This window comes from Haliotis rufescens, unplaced genomic scaffold (genome assembly GCF_023055435.1).
Source record: "Haliotis rufescens isolate VD_foot unplaced genomic scaffold, xgHalRufe1.0.p SCAF_9, whole genome shotgun sequence".
NCBI classification, from domain to species: Eukaryota; Metazoa; Mollusca; class Gastropoda; order Lepetellida; family Haliotidae; genus Haliotis; species Haliotis rufescens.
In genome coordinates, this window is record NW_025964383.1 from 29,872,392 (window position 1) to 29,889,039 (window position 16,648).

The following is a 16,648-nucleotide window of genomic DNA, read 5'->3' on the forward strand; positions in this document are numbered from 1 at the left end:
TTGCAGTGCTAAGTTTGATTTAAATATGTGGATTGTCTGAGAAAATATGAATTTGTACATTTTGATTACGTTTTTTTTTACTTCCACATTTGTGCGACCGATAAACTTGCGACCTTAAACGTGGCTTCTTTAAAAATTTAAGAAACACTTTCTATTCTAATAGGAGAGGTGCAGTGCAAAGTTTGATGTTGATATGTGTATTTTCTGAGAAAGTATTATTTTTTTCATATTTTGAACTTTTTGTCTTCAAAATGTGAAACCTATTTCTTCTATTCCAATTGGAGGTATAGTTTCTATACCAATAGGAGAGGTGCAGTTCAAAGTTTGATTCTGATAAATGTATTTTCTGAAGAAAATATTGGGTTTTTTTCATGTTCTGAACTGAGAACTATGTTGGAGTCAAAGTCGGGGGTATTAGTGAGCCCTGTTCGCTTTTTGCCATGTTTTCATGTATTTAGCTAAAGTACCAGTATCAACCATTGTTTGTCCACCCTTTAAATAATCAGTAACAATCATTGTTATTTTTATTCCTTGATGTTTCCCGTCTCTCATAAATGTGTAATGGCAATGTGTGACAGGTACATGCGCTCACTTTTTCGCGAACACCTGGTATAATCTCTATTTGATAGTGATTCATGAACACATGTTCATGATATAGTCGGAATCGTAAATGAACGATGTGTTTGGCAGAGATTTATTATGAATATGGAAAGAGTTTTGTCGCTTTAAATTAAGTGTATAAATTAGTTCTGAAAGATCTACACGTATCTCGGATCTATCTGAAATGAAATTTGTAATATCTGCTTGAAAATCTGTGCTATGTTAATTTACTTCCTCTTAAAGTATGCAGTGTTTGGGCGACTGTTATCAGCCAAGTAATACTTTGGTGACGTTTTTTGGTTACAGGTTGTTTCATATAAAATTTAATGTTTAAGGCCTTGGTAAATCTAAATACAATTACATATAGAATCGACTGTCGTCCGTTCAACCGGTCAGAAATTGCTGAATGAAGGGAATCAATCAGGACTTTGAAAATAAATGTACTTCTGTACTTGTGTTTTTTAGGGGCGGTCGGGTAGCCTAGTGGTTAAAGCGCTCGCTCGTCAAGCCGAAAACCCGGGTTCGATTCCCGACATGGGTACAATGTGTGAAACACATTTCTGGTGTCCCCCGCCGTTGCTTAAAGCGGCGTAAAACCACGTACTCACGCACTTGTGGTTTTAAGTCGAATGGATGAGCAGACATCTGGAAAATTGGTTTTGTTCTGATTTTTCCCTAAACCCCAGCTGGGATGTCTTGCCACTTCTATCGAAATCAGTCTTGCAGGTGTCTTGCTTAATCCGGATTGAGAGGGGGTTGTCTCAAAGCAAAGGGTAAATATATCAGGGTTCAACCAAATTAGATGTGTATTACATGGCCTACATGAGCGAATACATTGATATACATTAACAGTTTATTTGTATTACAATATTCATATAAACTACACATTCAAGTGGGTTTGTGTATTTAGATAGTCCGTCATTGGAGCGACCCTTTGAATTAATTTCAGTGCCAATACACATGTCTTTATGTATGCTCACAGTGTTCAGGAATATCGATGTGCGTTCTTACTGCAATTCATTGAGGGGCTGTTGAAGTGTAATTGAAGACATCAGAGTCAGAGTAAGGTTTCGTTTCAGTCAGGTCGTGTCACCATGATTATGTGTGTTGACAAAGTAGAGTATATCAGTGTGCTTGTGAATTGTCACGCTTTCAAATGTGGCGGATAAAAGTGCAATCTGACTACTTTATTTCGCAAGGGCTTATTTTAATACAGAAGCAACCTGAGTATAACGAATACTGGCTGTCCTTCATCGTCCTGTGCATGACATTGCGTAAGACTACTGACCTGACAAGTTGACTGTCTATATACAGTCGTGGTATTGTTAGTTGTAGCAGTGGTAGTCGTAGCTCTAGACATTAACTAGTAGCATTTGTAGTAGTAGTAGTAGTAGTAGTAGTAGTAGTAGTAGCAGCAGTCGGTGCAGTGACAGTAGTAATACTGGTAGTAGAAGAAGTAACAGTCGGTGAAGTGACAGTAGTAGTAGTAGTAGTAGTAGTAGTAGTAGTAGTAGTAGTAGTAGAAGTGTAGGTGATGATAGTAGAAGTAGTAGTAGTAGTAGTACTGGTAGTAGTAGTAGTAACAGTTGGTGCAGTCACAGTAGTAGTGATGGTGGTGGCAGTAGTAGTATAAGTAACAGTCGGTGCAGTGAAAGCAGTAGTAGTAGTAGTAGTAGAGGTGGTGGTGGTAGTAGTAGTAGTAGTAGTAGTAGTAGTAGTAGTAACAGTCGGGGCAGTGACAGTAGTGGTAGTAGTAGAAGTGGTGGTGGTAGTAGTAGTAGTAGTAGTAGTAGTAGTTGTTGCAGTAGTAGTAGTAGCACTAGTAGTAGTGGTAGTAGTAGTAGTGGCAGTAGTAGTAACAGTTTGTGCAGTGAAAGTAGTAGTGGTGGTGGTGGTGATAGTAGTAGTAGTAGTAATAGAAGTGGTGGTGGTAGTAGTAGTAGTGGTTGTTGTGGTTGTGGTGGTTGTGGTGGTTGTGGTGGTGGTGGTAGTAGTAGTAGTAGTAACAGTCGGTGCAGTGACAGTAGTAGTAGTAGTAGTAGTAGTAGTAGTAGTAGTAGTAGTAGTAGTAGTAGTAGTAGTTGTAGTAGTAGTAGTAGTAGTAGTAGTAGTAGTAGTAGTTATTATAGAGTGTCACTAGAGTGTGGAGTAAATTGACTCACGTGTTAATTGGTCGCAGCCGACTTAATTGGCAGTCAACACATCAGGGCCCACCTGCACAAAGCGATCTTAGCGCTACGACTATTGTAAGCCTATGTTAAAGTATTTGAGTTACGATCATCTTAGCGCGGTCCGTATCTTGTCAAAGTGTTGTTTTAGCTACTCTCCTTTTTATCGCTGTAATACTGTTGTGTAGCTAAACTGGTTGTATATTTGCGCTGATGGAATTAAATTGTGATCTCTGTCAGCGCAGATAGGCTTTACCTTTTCTTTAATTGTCAATTATTTCTACAATTAGCCGTCATTAATAAACCTGTGAACCTATGACCAAGTTTATTCTTTTTTTATGACACCCCTGATCATTGGAGCACAGCTCCGTGACACCTGACTAGACTAACATCTAGGCTCTCAAATGAACATCATTTACAGAATAAAAACAGTCTTAATTATCTAAATGAAATATAATAACAAGAGTCTTCAATATTTGATAAATAAACACAAGTTTTGTGAACTACTCCTGCCATATATAATGTTGCCTGTAAATACTGTTTTTGACACGAACCCTTGCTTTATTGTGAACTTGCATGGTGTTTGTTGTCTTGTACAAATGTGCATGTATATGTATCGAAAAGGGGCGGTCGGGTAGCCTGTCGGTTCAAGCGTTCGCTCGTCACGCCGAAGACCAGGGCTCGATTCCCGACATGGGTACAATGTATGAAAATCATTTCTGGTGTCCCCGCCGTGATATTGCTGGAATATTGCTAAAAGTAGCGTAAAACCGTACTCACACACTGATAAATACCGCTTTGTCAATGATGTTATCACACGTGATAAGGGGGCGGTCGGGTAGCCTAGTGGTCACGCCGAAGACCCGGGTTCGATTCCCAACACGGGTACAATGTATGAAGCCCATTTCTGGTGTCCCCGCCGTAATATTGCTGGAATATTGCTAAAAGCGGCGTAAAACCGTACTCACACACTGATAAATACCGCCGTGTCAATGATGTTATCACACGTGATAAGGGGGCGGTCGGGTAGCCTAGTGGTCACGCCGAAGACCCGGGTTCGATTCCCGACACGGGTACAATGTATGAAGCCAATTTCTGGTGTCCCCCGCCGTAATATTGCTGGAATATTGCTAAAAGCGGCGTAAAGCCGTACTCACTCACTCACTCACAGTTGAGATGTTTATGAGTAAACCACACAGTCGGTAATAATATGACGTGCATTACCACCCAGCTCCTACGCCATGGCATTGGCATTAAACAAACACCCACACTTCAATGTCCATGTACTATACCCTGAACATAATTGGGAATATTTAAACAATTCTATGGGATGCATCGAACGTCTTGTCATTTGAACGCACTTTGTGATACCGCACACAGGACCTCCTTGCAACATTTATCTGCATATCATCAGTTATATGATTGTGTGTTGACACATGTGAACACACAGATAGTGAAAGGGATATGTCAAGGTGTAGGAACTATATGGATGAATTGAGGACAATTGATGTACATAACACAACGCGATGTGAAGCTGCCTAAGGCTCTATGTATTGAATATTGTTAATGCCCAGTCCATTTGTTCTGTGTGCAGAGTAACTGGCTTCGAGTTGTGTTGAAACGTGATCTATATCAATGTAAAGTGTGACGGCCTAGGGCAATCCACTCCCTTTGTTTAGCATTACATTGTGTTCCCAACACTGCTCGCTAGCACATCCAGGCAGGCAAAGCATCGCTATTTGGGTGTGTGTGTGTGTGTGTGGGGGGGGGGGGGGGGGGGGGAGGTGTTCAACGTATATGCATTCCGAAAGACGGAATGAATGTTTAAATGAATGGATGGCTGTAAATGAATGAAGAGACGTTTATGCTGCCGTTAGCAATATCAACGTTTACCAACGTGAACAACGCTGTTTGGACAAGTTGACACACAATCATTAAGGTCAGACATTGTGGCCAGGGCTTCGTGATCCTAAAATGTCAGGTATTGGGATTGCCTGGAGGTAATATAGACACATTTGACTTCATCATCAGTAGATGATTAGGCGTTTAAGGATTGAGATCGTCAGTACTGTCAGATACAGTTGTGAAGTGTCGGGAGTTTGCAATGGCTTCAACTTCGTACAATATTGTTCGATACGACTCATCATTCAAACGTTCACCAAACTCGCTGAGAAGAGGAAAACGAACCTGGTCAGACGTTCCCAAACGCCAACGATATGGCTTGCTGATCTAGGGTTGAATTTCCAGTCAATATTACCTTTCAGAAGGTAAAGACTGATTACGTTCCTGGCTCTTTTCTGCTCCTGCTTGTTGCAGTTCTTTAGCTGCACTGATAAAGTTAGTACCATTGTCACACCATATTTCTTTGACAGGTCTTTTCGGGCTATGGACATTGAAGCATGAAGGAACGAGTCTGTATCCAGAGAATTTGCTGTCCCAATATGGACGCCTCTGCTCACAAGACATGTAAAGAATGCACCAAAGTGTTTTATATTATTATTAACATACATTTTTAATCATTTGAAACATTAGAATTAAAGTGTTCGGTTCGTACAGTCATAAACATCAATATTTATATTGGCATTTGTATCAACACAAGCCTCCAGCGTGACCATCAGCATCACAATCAGCACAAACACCTTTGTTGACACATGCAACATCTGGATCTTGAACACGTGTATTGAAGAGCACACACAGAGAGCAAACATAGAGTTAGTTCTTTAACAAGTGTAATACAAGAATCAACTAGGGATTACAACTGCCTCGTGTGCAAATCTTGTATTGATCTTCAATGATTATGACACGTTTTTACATTCCCAAGCACTACGGCAGATCTTTTGGCTGTTCTATGCACTTTCCGTCCTTAAGCCATTGTTTCATATCTGTGTGAGATTTTCTCGTAAAATTTCCATGTAACTTGGCACACAGCTGACACCTCCAATCAAAATTTGTTCTTGAATTAATGTATTCATACTTGTGCTTCTTTTCTAAAATTGCCCCCATAGCTGTCTCATTCCTCTCCAAATATCGGATATAGTTCGCCAAACTCTTTGGACTGTCAAATGATGCTGTGTTGATGAAGGTTCCTTCTGGCAGAAGACGTGCATAGTCAGCGCCTCCACGAACGATGGGAATAGCTGAAGTCATGAACGTGTTGTAGAACTTCTCTGTGATGTAGTCTTTACATAGGGAATTTTCAAACGAAAGATAAAATCTATACGTGGTGTTTAACAGACCAAGACACTCGAAGGACCTTCCTTTTGGACAGTCATAACTCTTGGTATTTCTGCAGGCGCCATAAATGTCGACATCAATATGTTTCCGCAGTTCTCGAACATACACTTCCCTCTTTGAGGGTGTACGACAGTTGCTTACAAACCAAGCAATAGATCGGCTTTTCCGTCTCACAACATCACTTATATTCACACTGCCTCCAGTGTACACTATCCTATTGTAAGGAAATGGTATATCCGAATCCAGTCGGTATGTCAATGTCCAGTTAAAACGTCCATTCCAGTCAGGACGGAAAATCGTGTTAGTTGAATAGTGGGGAGGTGCTTCCCATCCATACATAATCCACACCTGGTTCATGTCCGTGTTTGGGTGTTTTGATGATGGCAAATTAACACCATTGACAACCACAGCATCAGCTGATGAAATATGTGCCTCGTCTGTACTTATTTCACACGAACGAACGTAACAGTGGGCGAAAGATGTAACTGTCTTGTACCAGGGTGGGACGTTCATCCACACAATGCGTTTAGTTGCATGAGGAGAATCTGCTGAAGTGATGACCACATTTCGTCTACGAAGTACGAGGGGATGCTTTTGAGAGACCTCGAGGATGAATGTTTCTCTTATGGACGTGTTAACTTTTGTTGAATTGAAAGTTGTGATTTGGAACACACCCACATCTGGATTAACTGTCCAATAGAAAGCTACAGCAGCGAGAGTTGTCATTGACAGACATATAAACAAACATCTTTGGTAGTTGGAATTCATTATGTCCGGAGCTGGAAAAAAACGTTGTAAAGAATTATTATTATGGCATGCTTTATTACTTTTATGGACATACATTGTGTCCTGAACACTGATGAACTAAGATTCAATATTCCGTGGTGTTGTGTGTGCATGAAACTTCTACATGTATTTGCCCACGTGAATTCCGGCTTTGTTGGTTGGTTTGTTGTTTAACGCCGCACTCGGCAATATTCAAGCTATATGACTGCGGTCTGTAAATAAACGAGTCTGGACCAGACAATCCACTGACTAATATCATGAGCATCGATCCACGTAATTGGGATCGATGACATGTATCAACCAAGTCAGCGAGCCAGACCCCCCGATCCCGTCAGTCGCCTCTTACGACAAGCACGGTCGCCTTTTACAGCAAGCATGGGTTGCTGAATACCTATTCTACCCTGGATCATCACGGGTCTCGGGTTGGGAAAGGACCCCAAATCGAGTGAGTGAGCATGGTTTTACGCCATCGTGAGCAATATTCCAGCAATATCGCGGCGGGGTACACCAGAAATAGGCTTCCCACATTGTGCCCATGAAGGGAATCGACCCCGGGTCTTCAGCGTGACGAGCGAAACGCTTTTACCTATAGGTTACCCCACCTCCCCACATGTGTTTGGAACATTGCCGACAAAATAAGACAAAATAATGTTTGAAAGTTAGAATACTACGTTTGATTGTTTTTTAAATAACTCAATCATGCACATTGTAATGACTAACTGTGTCCAATCAATAGTCTAATGCTGATGCTTATATCGTGAAAAAATAAGTCCTAGAAATGTTACGTTGTGCACCCGGTTCTACAGAGGCGAACTCGCTATCTTTGACGTTTTTAACAATCAGCATGTGTTGTAGTGTGCAGCAGTAGGCGAAGTGTTTATTCTGCACACGTAAAACTCCACACAGTCAACTGAGTACGGGGTATTGAGAGAGCTGGTTATATTTTACAACACAGTTTCAGGGCGTAAGCCAATCTTAAACCACTTCGAATATCGATTTCCAAACCAAATGGGAAAACCCACTGCTACTACTATTATGAGGTTAAAATGCGTCTAAAAACTTAGAAAATGGTAACAAAATTGTAACAAATCAAACTGTTGATAACTGCAATGGTGTGGTTGCATTAGGTATATAAAGTTCGTGACAGAGAATTATGAGTTAGAAATGAATTAATGGAGACATGACATTTCATATTTATCATAAGAGTATTCTGGACATTTCATATTTATCATTGGATTGGGGAAGCGTATTAAATTACTTTTGCTTTCTGCATGTAAGACGTGCGAACTGTCTTTGTTTTTTGTTAGCGCACTCTGTTAGGTTTATTTTGAGGGGTTTTTTACATGAAGAAAAGCCACGCCCTTACAAATCCGTGTGGCTGAGGGGTAGAGATTGAGATATACAGACTTGTAGAAAAGTTAAAACTATATCTGATTGATATAACCAAAGTAATCAATGATGCGGTTACTTCAATGTTGAGCATTTGTCCATTTAAGACCCGTGGTCTTCACAATATATGATTTGTTCTATGGTGTTGAAGTGTTGCATCTATTGTATAAGATTTCTGACCTCTGAGTTATAGTTATTAATTTACACACACATATATAAATGATGTCAAGACATTACTGACGTGCATGTAGAAATATATCAAACGTCATTAATATTTGGAGACAACAAGTTAAACGCAATAGAAAGAGTATAAATGACGTTTGATATGTTTCTACATGCGCGTCAGTAATTTCTTCACATCATACTTGTGAAGAAACTATGATTTGATAACTTTTAAAGCATCTAGAAAATGGATTTTCAAGAGATTTGTATTCATCACTGCATAAACAACAGTGATCGTTTTCTCTTTTTTCCAATTTAATATAAACATTACCACAATTGCTACAGTTCGGTGTAAAATTATATAAGGAAGATTTTATGCATAACTATCTTCAGAAAATTTATGAATTATGTCGAAGCATTTTTGGAGATAATTGTGTATTAGCGTGGTGTTTAATTTAAGTTCCCATTCCCTGTATTTAGGGACTTCACAAGATCAGAAAGTAACTTACAAATTATATTTTCTTTGTTCTTCCGTTTTTACTGTACCAATGTATTATGACGATTTATCCAATAATGTGGAATAGAATGTATAAGTTTGAAATAGAGAAGATATGTTCCAGTTAGGCTAAACTCGTCTTTAAAACATCAAATTACTTCAAATGTCTGTCAATACGTCAGCAAAGGTCCGTCAGTGGTTAAGCGTTGCTGTGCATTGGGCACGAATGAACACCACTGAGAGGAGAATTAACAAACCAATATTTATTTTGGCGGATAAATCTACAAGAAAGAACTTGAACTTTAGAATCAGAGCTTATCTACAGAATATTATACCGTATATCACAAGTTCAGCTATTCCTGTGGAAAAACGGCTTTTAGTTAAGACTGTGCAAAACGCTGCTTTTAATAAGTATATAACCATATGGGAAACTAACGTCCAGGCGGAAACTGGAGTGCGCGGGTCAGGCAGAAGCAAACTTCGGACATACAAGTCTTTCTAGAAAAGGGCGGGGTATATACACGTGGTTATAGAAAGGAATTCCGTCCGTCCGTCCGGCCGGCCGGCCTTCTTGGGACATTTTTTGTGCGACCTACAACTTGAAAACTACTGCATAGAACTTTGTGAACACTGTCTATACCAATAGGGGAGGTGCAATGCGAATTTTGATTTCAATATTTGGATTGTCTGACAAAATGCAGCTATTTCTAATATATTTACTTGGAATGTTTTTGACCTATAACTTGAAAACCACTTCATGGATTTTTTCCCTTTAAGACGCTTGAGGGTTTATTCAAGTAAGTGTGTCATACCATTCAAATGACATCAATTAATATATAATAGTGACGTACAATGATAATAATGATAATGTCCAAGATTATTGCGCTTATATAGCGACGTGCATGCACGTCTGTGCGTGTGTGGCTGCTTGTACTAGTCCGAACTGATGCCGATTTATAGTGCTAGCTCACTGAGATACCATGCCGCAGTTTAACATGAATACCCCACTTAGACACAGTATACTGACTCCGAGCCGACCAGTCCTTGTTTTAGCCCCTCTTTACCCCCACAGCTCTACTCGTATCACATTAATCATTACCTCGAAGTTGTAATTTCGGTCTCTGTTATCTGCCCGTACCTGCCGACTTTATCTTTGATTACGTAATTTACTGTTCGCGTGAATGAGCTTGCCAAGGAGCAGCCGTCATGGTCGACCAGTGGCGATAAGAACGAGAAATACTGGTCTAGCGACTTTCGAATTTTATAATTTCCTAGTTTAAGTTTAATTTGTGAAAAATATAAAAAGTACAATGAAATATATGCACTGTACTATTCTAGTACATATTGGCTCAAATGACCTTATAGGCCTTATAGAGGGTAAAGAGATGTGTAATCTCATGGATGCAGACATGGATGAACTACATAAGATCCTGCCAAAACCTAGCATTATCCTGTCGGAAATGTTGCCGCGCAGAACAATAGTTCTTGTGATAAGGTGTTTTATTGAAAGCATTTGAGATAAAATTCATTACTGGCAATTGAAAGCAACGTACAGGGTGATAACTCGACAACTTTTGGATAGGTTATTCAGGTCATCCACACGAATTGTCCTTTCCTGTTGAACTTTTAAAGTGGTCTACACGTAGGTAGCATTCTCCCACCCTCCCTCCCAATGTATGCTATTGTGCTGTAAATGCATATTTTAGAAGCAATTCATTATTACATTTTGCTCAATTTAATGTCATGTATGTTTAAGACCATATTTTAACATGTATGTTGTTTTTCTCATCATTTATCTTTCAGCACTACCAGCAGTTGACATCCCCTACAAAGCATGAGACATTGACAAATGGAGCAGGTAAATTGGTTTGGTTTGGTATGGCTATGGTTTGGGGTTGGTCCAGCGGCCGATGTTCCGACGGCCCGTCGGGTTTTTGCTTGATTTAGCAGGGAGGCTTGCCGAGTGTTATTCGACGGCTTGTCGACGGGGGCAGGGAGGGGAGTTGCTCATCTGTGGTTACCCTCGTGGGTTATCTATCCTGGGGTTTGAGATGTTCGGGTGTTTTATAATGGCGATAGGATATTATTTGTGAAAGGTATCTCTCCCAGGGTACCGCCACCAATACTGAATAAACTGCGCCGATATTCTGCCACACACAAGTGTTTTGTTTTGTTTTCATGTTGGACGTTTTAATTGTTTGGTTTTTATGAATGGATATCACAATAGTTCTTTCGATAATGATAATAATCCCTTTGTATTGCTTTTTTCCATGCTAGATATCATGCTCAAAGAGCATTATATCAAAACATGACGTTTGCCTGGACCGGATTCGTGTATTTTCAGTCCGCCGTTACATAGCTGCAATACTGCTTTCTTCGGCATTGAACAACATTTCTCAGTCTTCATTTGATTGCCCGTAAGTTAAACATGATTTCTTTGCACAGTTACTTATTGCTTACTGTTTGTATCGTCAACCTCACTTCACTGACCCATGTGCTATCTAAATCAATCACGATACTTGTCAAAAATTGTCACTGGTGAAATATATTGCAACCACTGTTAAGACACGTTTCCGCCTTTATCATTCCAATCAACATGTGCAGATCTGGGAGTATCAAACAAAATAATATGAAGTCTGACCTCTCCCCTTTCTTCCGTCAATAGCCACGACACTATTACATTCTCCACGATTTTTATTCCAGGGTCGATCCAAAAACGGACACACAAACGCACGCACGCGCACGCACGCACGCACGCACACACACACACACACACACACACACACACACACACACACACACACACACACACACTTTCCCTCTGAAAATTACGCATAAATCTGCCATGACCGCCATCTTTTCCTCCCCGCAAAAATATAATTACAAATTACGTTTGAAAAATAGTCGAACTTATAAGTATCATCCGTCAGAGGAATAAAAGAAATCTAAAATATATCCAACTTTGTGTCCTGATTTACAAAATTATTTATCCGTCTCTAATCGATATCCATATGATATGATCCAAACACATTTAAAACACGATGACCTAATAAGGTAAGATACAAGAAAGCAAACACCGACAGGCCAGCGAGGTCATTGTGACCCTGTGTTCAACACCGAAGCGATCAAATCTGGTTGATTGTGGCAGCTTCATTCAACATCACTGTGCTTTTGAAGAGATTGTTTCTTCAAGCACCAGACTGTACCCGAACTTAGCTCTGTCCTTGAAAAGTCATGCCCTGGCCTATTATTGTGTTACAAAGTGACATGAAAATTTAGAACGGACATTATAAACCAAATGACAAGTTTTACGCTTCACTGATATAGTATTGTTTTCTTACGTGCAGTAACAGGAATGACAAAACAAGGGATGGCTTTGTTGGCATCAAAATGAAGACGTACCTTGGACAACCAGAATCCAGTTAGGTATCCGACAGCGAAATAGAATCCTGTATGAACTACACCCACCACCCCATATACTCCAACCAGCAACACACCTCACACAAATAGATCTAGAGTTACCTTCAGGTGATCACACTGATGTACAATAAGCTGTTTTAAGCTCCGCTTTAATCCTCTAGATAAATATGTATGGACTCATCTCGACATTCAACTGGGCCCTGGGTTTACGTCATTAAGTTTCTGCTAGGGGTGGTTGCTATGTGGTTGATGAGTGCTGTGTTGTAAGTGTGTCAGGCTTCGGGAAGCGTATGAAATTACTATTGTTATCTGCATATTAGACGTGCGAACTGTCGTTGTTTTTGTTAGCGCAATGTGTACCACAAGACCACTCTTTTGGATTTATGTTTTGTTTTTGTTAGATATAGAAAAGCCACGCCCTTACAAACCCGTGTGGCTAAGGGGTGGAGATAGAGATATACATACATGTTGAAACTACTACGTGGCTTCTTTTCAAATTTAAGAAACACTTTCTACTCTAATGGGAGAGATGCAGTGCAAAGTTCGATGTTGAGATGTGTATTTTCTGAGAAAATATAATTTTTTATTTAATTAGCTGAAGCAACAGCATCAACCATTGATTGCCCACCCCTTGAATAATCAGTAACAATTATTGAATCATTGCTATGTATATTCTTTGATGTTTCCCGACTCTCATAAATGTGTAATGGCAATGTGTGACAGGTACATGCGCTCACCTTTTCGCGAACACCTGGTATAATCTCTATTTGATAGTGATTCATGAACACATGTTCATGATATAGAAGGAATCGTAAATGAACGATGTGTTTGGCAGAGATTTATTATGAATATGGAAAGAGTTTTGTCGCTTTAAATTAAGTGTATAAATTAGTTCTGAAAGATCTACATGTATCTCGGATCTATCTGAAATGAAATTTGTAATATCTGCTTGAAAATCTGTGCTATGTTAATTTACTTCCTCTTAAAGTATGCAGTGTTTGGGCGACTGTTCACAGCCAAGTAATGCTTTGGTGACGTTTTTTGGTTACAGGTTGTTTCATATAAAATTTAATGTTTAAGGCCTTGGTAAATCTAAATACAAATACATATAGAATCGACTGTCGTCCGTTCAACCGGTCAGAAATTGCTGAATGAAGAGAATCAATCAGGACTTTGAAAATAAATGTACTTCTGTACTTGTGGTTTTTAGGGGCGGTCGGGTAGCCTAGTGGTTAAAGCGGGATGTCGTGCCACTTCTATCGAAATCAGTCTTGCAGGTGTCTTGCTTAATCCGGATTGAGAGGGGGTTGTCTCAAAGCAAAGGGTAAATATTTCAGGGTTCAACCAAATTAGATGTGTATTACATGGCCTACATGAGCGAATACATTGATATACATTAACAGTTTATTTGTATTACAATATTCATATAAACTACACATTCAAGTGGGTTTGTGTATTTAGATAGTCCGTCATTGGAGCGACCCTTTGAATTAGTTTCAGTGCCAATACACATGTCTTTATGTATGCTCACAGTGTTCAGGAATGTCGATGTGCGTTCTTACTGCAATTCATTGAGGGGCTGTTGAAGTGTAATTGAAGACATCAGAGTCAGAGTAAGGTTTCGTTTCAGTCAGGTCGTGTCACCATGATTATGTGTGTTGACAAAGTAGAGTATATCAGTGTGCTTGTGAATTGTCACGCTTTCAAATGTGGCGGATAAAAGTGCAATCTGACTACTTTATTTCGCAAGGGCTTATTTTAATACAGAAGCAACCTGAATATAACGAATACTGGCTGTCCTTCATCGTCCTGTGCATGACATTGCGTAAGACTACTGACCTGACAAGTTGACTGTCTATATACAGTCGTGGTATTGTTAGTTGTAGCAGTGGTAGTCGTAGCTCTAGACATTAACTAGTAGCATTTGTAGTAGTAGTAGTAGTAGTAGTAGTAGTAGTAGTAGTAGTAGTAGTAGTAGTAGTAGCAGCAGTCGGTGCAGTGACAGTAGTAATACTGGTAGTAGAAGAAGTAACAGTCGGTGAAGTGACAGTAGTAGTAGTAGTAGTAGTAGTAGTAGTAGTAGTAGTAGAAGTGTAGGTGATGATAGTAGAAGTAGTAGTAGTAGTAGTACTGGTAGTAGTAGTAGTAACAGTTGGTGCAGTCACAGTAGTAGTGATGGTGGTGGCAGTAGTAGTATAAGTAACAGTCGGTGCAGTGAAAGCAGTAGTAGTAGTAGTAGTAGAGGTGGTGGTGGTAGTAGTAGTAGTAGTAGTAGTAGTAGTAGTAGTAGTAGTAGTAGTAACAGTCGGGGCAGTGACAGTAGTGGTAGTAGTAGAAGTGGTGGTGGTAGTAGTAGTAGTAGTAGTAGTAGTAGTTGTTGCAGTAGTAGTAGTAGCACTAGTAGTAGTGGTAGTAGTAGTAGTGGCAGTAGTAGTAACAGTTTGTGCAGTGAAAGTAGTAGTGGTGGTGGTGGTGATAGTAGTAGTAGTAGTAATAGAAGTGGTGGTGGTAGTAGTAGTAGTGGTAGTGGTGGTTGTGGTGGTTGTGGTGGTTGTGGTGGTGGTGGTAGTAGTAGTAGTAGTAACAGTCGGTGCAGTGACAGTAGTAGTAGTAGTAGTAGTAGTAGTAGTAGTAGTAGTAGTAGTAGTAGTAGTAGTAGTAGTAGTAGTAGTAGTAGTTGTAGTAGTAGTAGTAGTAGTAGTAGTAGTAGTCATTATAGAGTGTCACTAGAGTGTGGAGTAAATTGACTCACGTGTTAATTGGTCGCAGCCGACTTAATTGGCAGTCAACACATCAGGGCCCACCTGCACAAAGCGATCTTAGCGCTACGACTATTGTAAGCCTATGTTAAAGTATTTGAGTTACGATCATCTTAGCGCGGTCCGTATCTTGTCAAAGTGTTGTTTTAGCTACTCTCCTTTTTATCGCTGTAATACTGTTGTGTAGCTAAACTGGTTGTATATTTGCGCTGATGGAATTAAATTGTGATCTCTGTCAGCGCAGATAGGCTTTACCTTTTCTTTAATTGTCAATTATTTGTACAATTAGCCGTCATTAATAAACCTGTGAACCTATGACCAAGTTTATTCTTTTTTTATGACACCCCTGATCATTGGAGCACAGCTCCGTGACACCTGACTAGACTAACATCTAGGCTCTCAAATGAACATCATTTACAGAATAAAAACAGTCTTAATTATCTAAATGAAATATAATAACAAGAGTCTTCAATATTTGATAAATAAACACAAGTTTTGTGAACTACTCCTGCCATATATAATGTTGCCTGTAAATACTGTTTTTGACACGAACCCTTGCTTTATTGTGAACTTGCATGGTGTTTGTTGTCTTGTACAAATGTGCATGTATATGTATCGAAAAGGGGCGGTCGGGTAGCCTGTCGGTTCAAGCGTTCGCTCGTCACGCCGAAGACCAGGGCTCGATTCCCGACATGGGTACAATGTATGAAAATCATTTCTGGTGTCCCCGCCGTAATATTGCTGGAATATTGCTAAAAGTAGCGTAAAACCGTACTCACACACTGATAAATACCGCTTTGTCAATGATGTTATCACACGTGATAAGGGGGCGGTCGGGTAGCCTAGTGGTCACGCCGAAGACCCGGGTTCGATTCCCAACACGGGTACAATGTATGAAGCCCATTTCTGGTGTCCCCGCCGTAATATTGCTGGAATATTGCTAAAAGCGGCGTAAAACCGTACTCACACACTGATAAATACCGCCGTGTCAATGATGTTATCACACGTGATAAGGGGGCGGTCGGGTAGCCTAGTGGTCACGCCGAAGACCCGGGTTCGATTCCCGACACGGGTACAATGTATGAAGCCAATTTCTGGTGTCCCCCGCCGTAATATTGCTGGAATATTGCTAAAAGCGGCGTAAAGCCGTACTCACTCACTCACTCACAGTTGAGATGTTTATGAGTAAACCACACAGTCGGTAATAATATGACGTGCATTACCACCCAGCTCCTACGCCATGGCATTGGCATTAAACAAACACCCACACTTCAATGTCCATGTACTATACCCTGAACATAATTGGGAATATTTAAACAATTCTATGGGATGCATCGAACGTCTTGTCATTTGAACGCACTTTGTGATACCGCACACAGGACCTCCTAGCAACATTTATCTGCATATCATCAGTTATATGATTGTGTGTTGACACATGTGAACACACAGATAGTGAAAGGGATATGTCAAGGTGTAGGAACTATATGGATGAATTGAGGACAATTGATGTACATAACACAACGCGATGTGAAGCTGCCTAAGGCTCTATGTATTGAATATTGTTAATGCCCAGTCCATTTGTTCTGTGTGCAGAGTAACTGGCTTCGAGTTGTGTTGAAACGTGATCTATATCA

General features: G+C 40.0%; 1 protein-coding gene across 1 annotated transcript; it reads right to left on the bottom strand.

Annotated features, from left to right (window-relative positions):
* Positions 1-4,643: 4,643 nt before the first annotated feature.
* On the bottom strand, positions 4,644-12,358 carry LOC124130906 (glycoprotein 3-alpha-L-fucosyltransferase A-like). The gene is made up of 2 exons (XM_048390880.1): positions 12,238-12,358; positions 4,644-6,781 (listed from the first exon to the last, which is right to left on the bottom strand). The coding sequence occupies exon 2, from the start codon at positions 6,768-6,770 to the stop codon at positions 5,592-5,594; it is 1,179 nt and encodes a 392-aa protein (XP_048246837.1). The 5' UTR covers positions 6,771-6,781; positions 12,238-12,358; the 3' UTR covers positions 4,644-5,591.
* Positions 12,359-16,648: the final 4,290 nt, after the last annotated feature.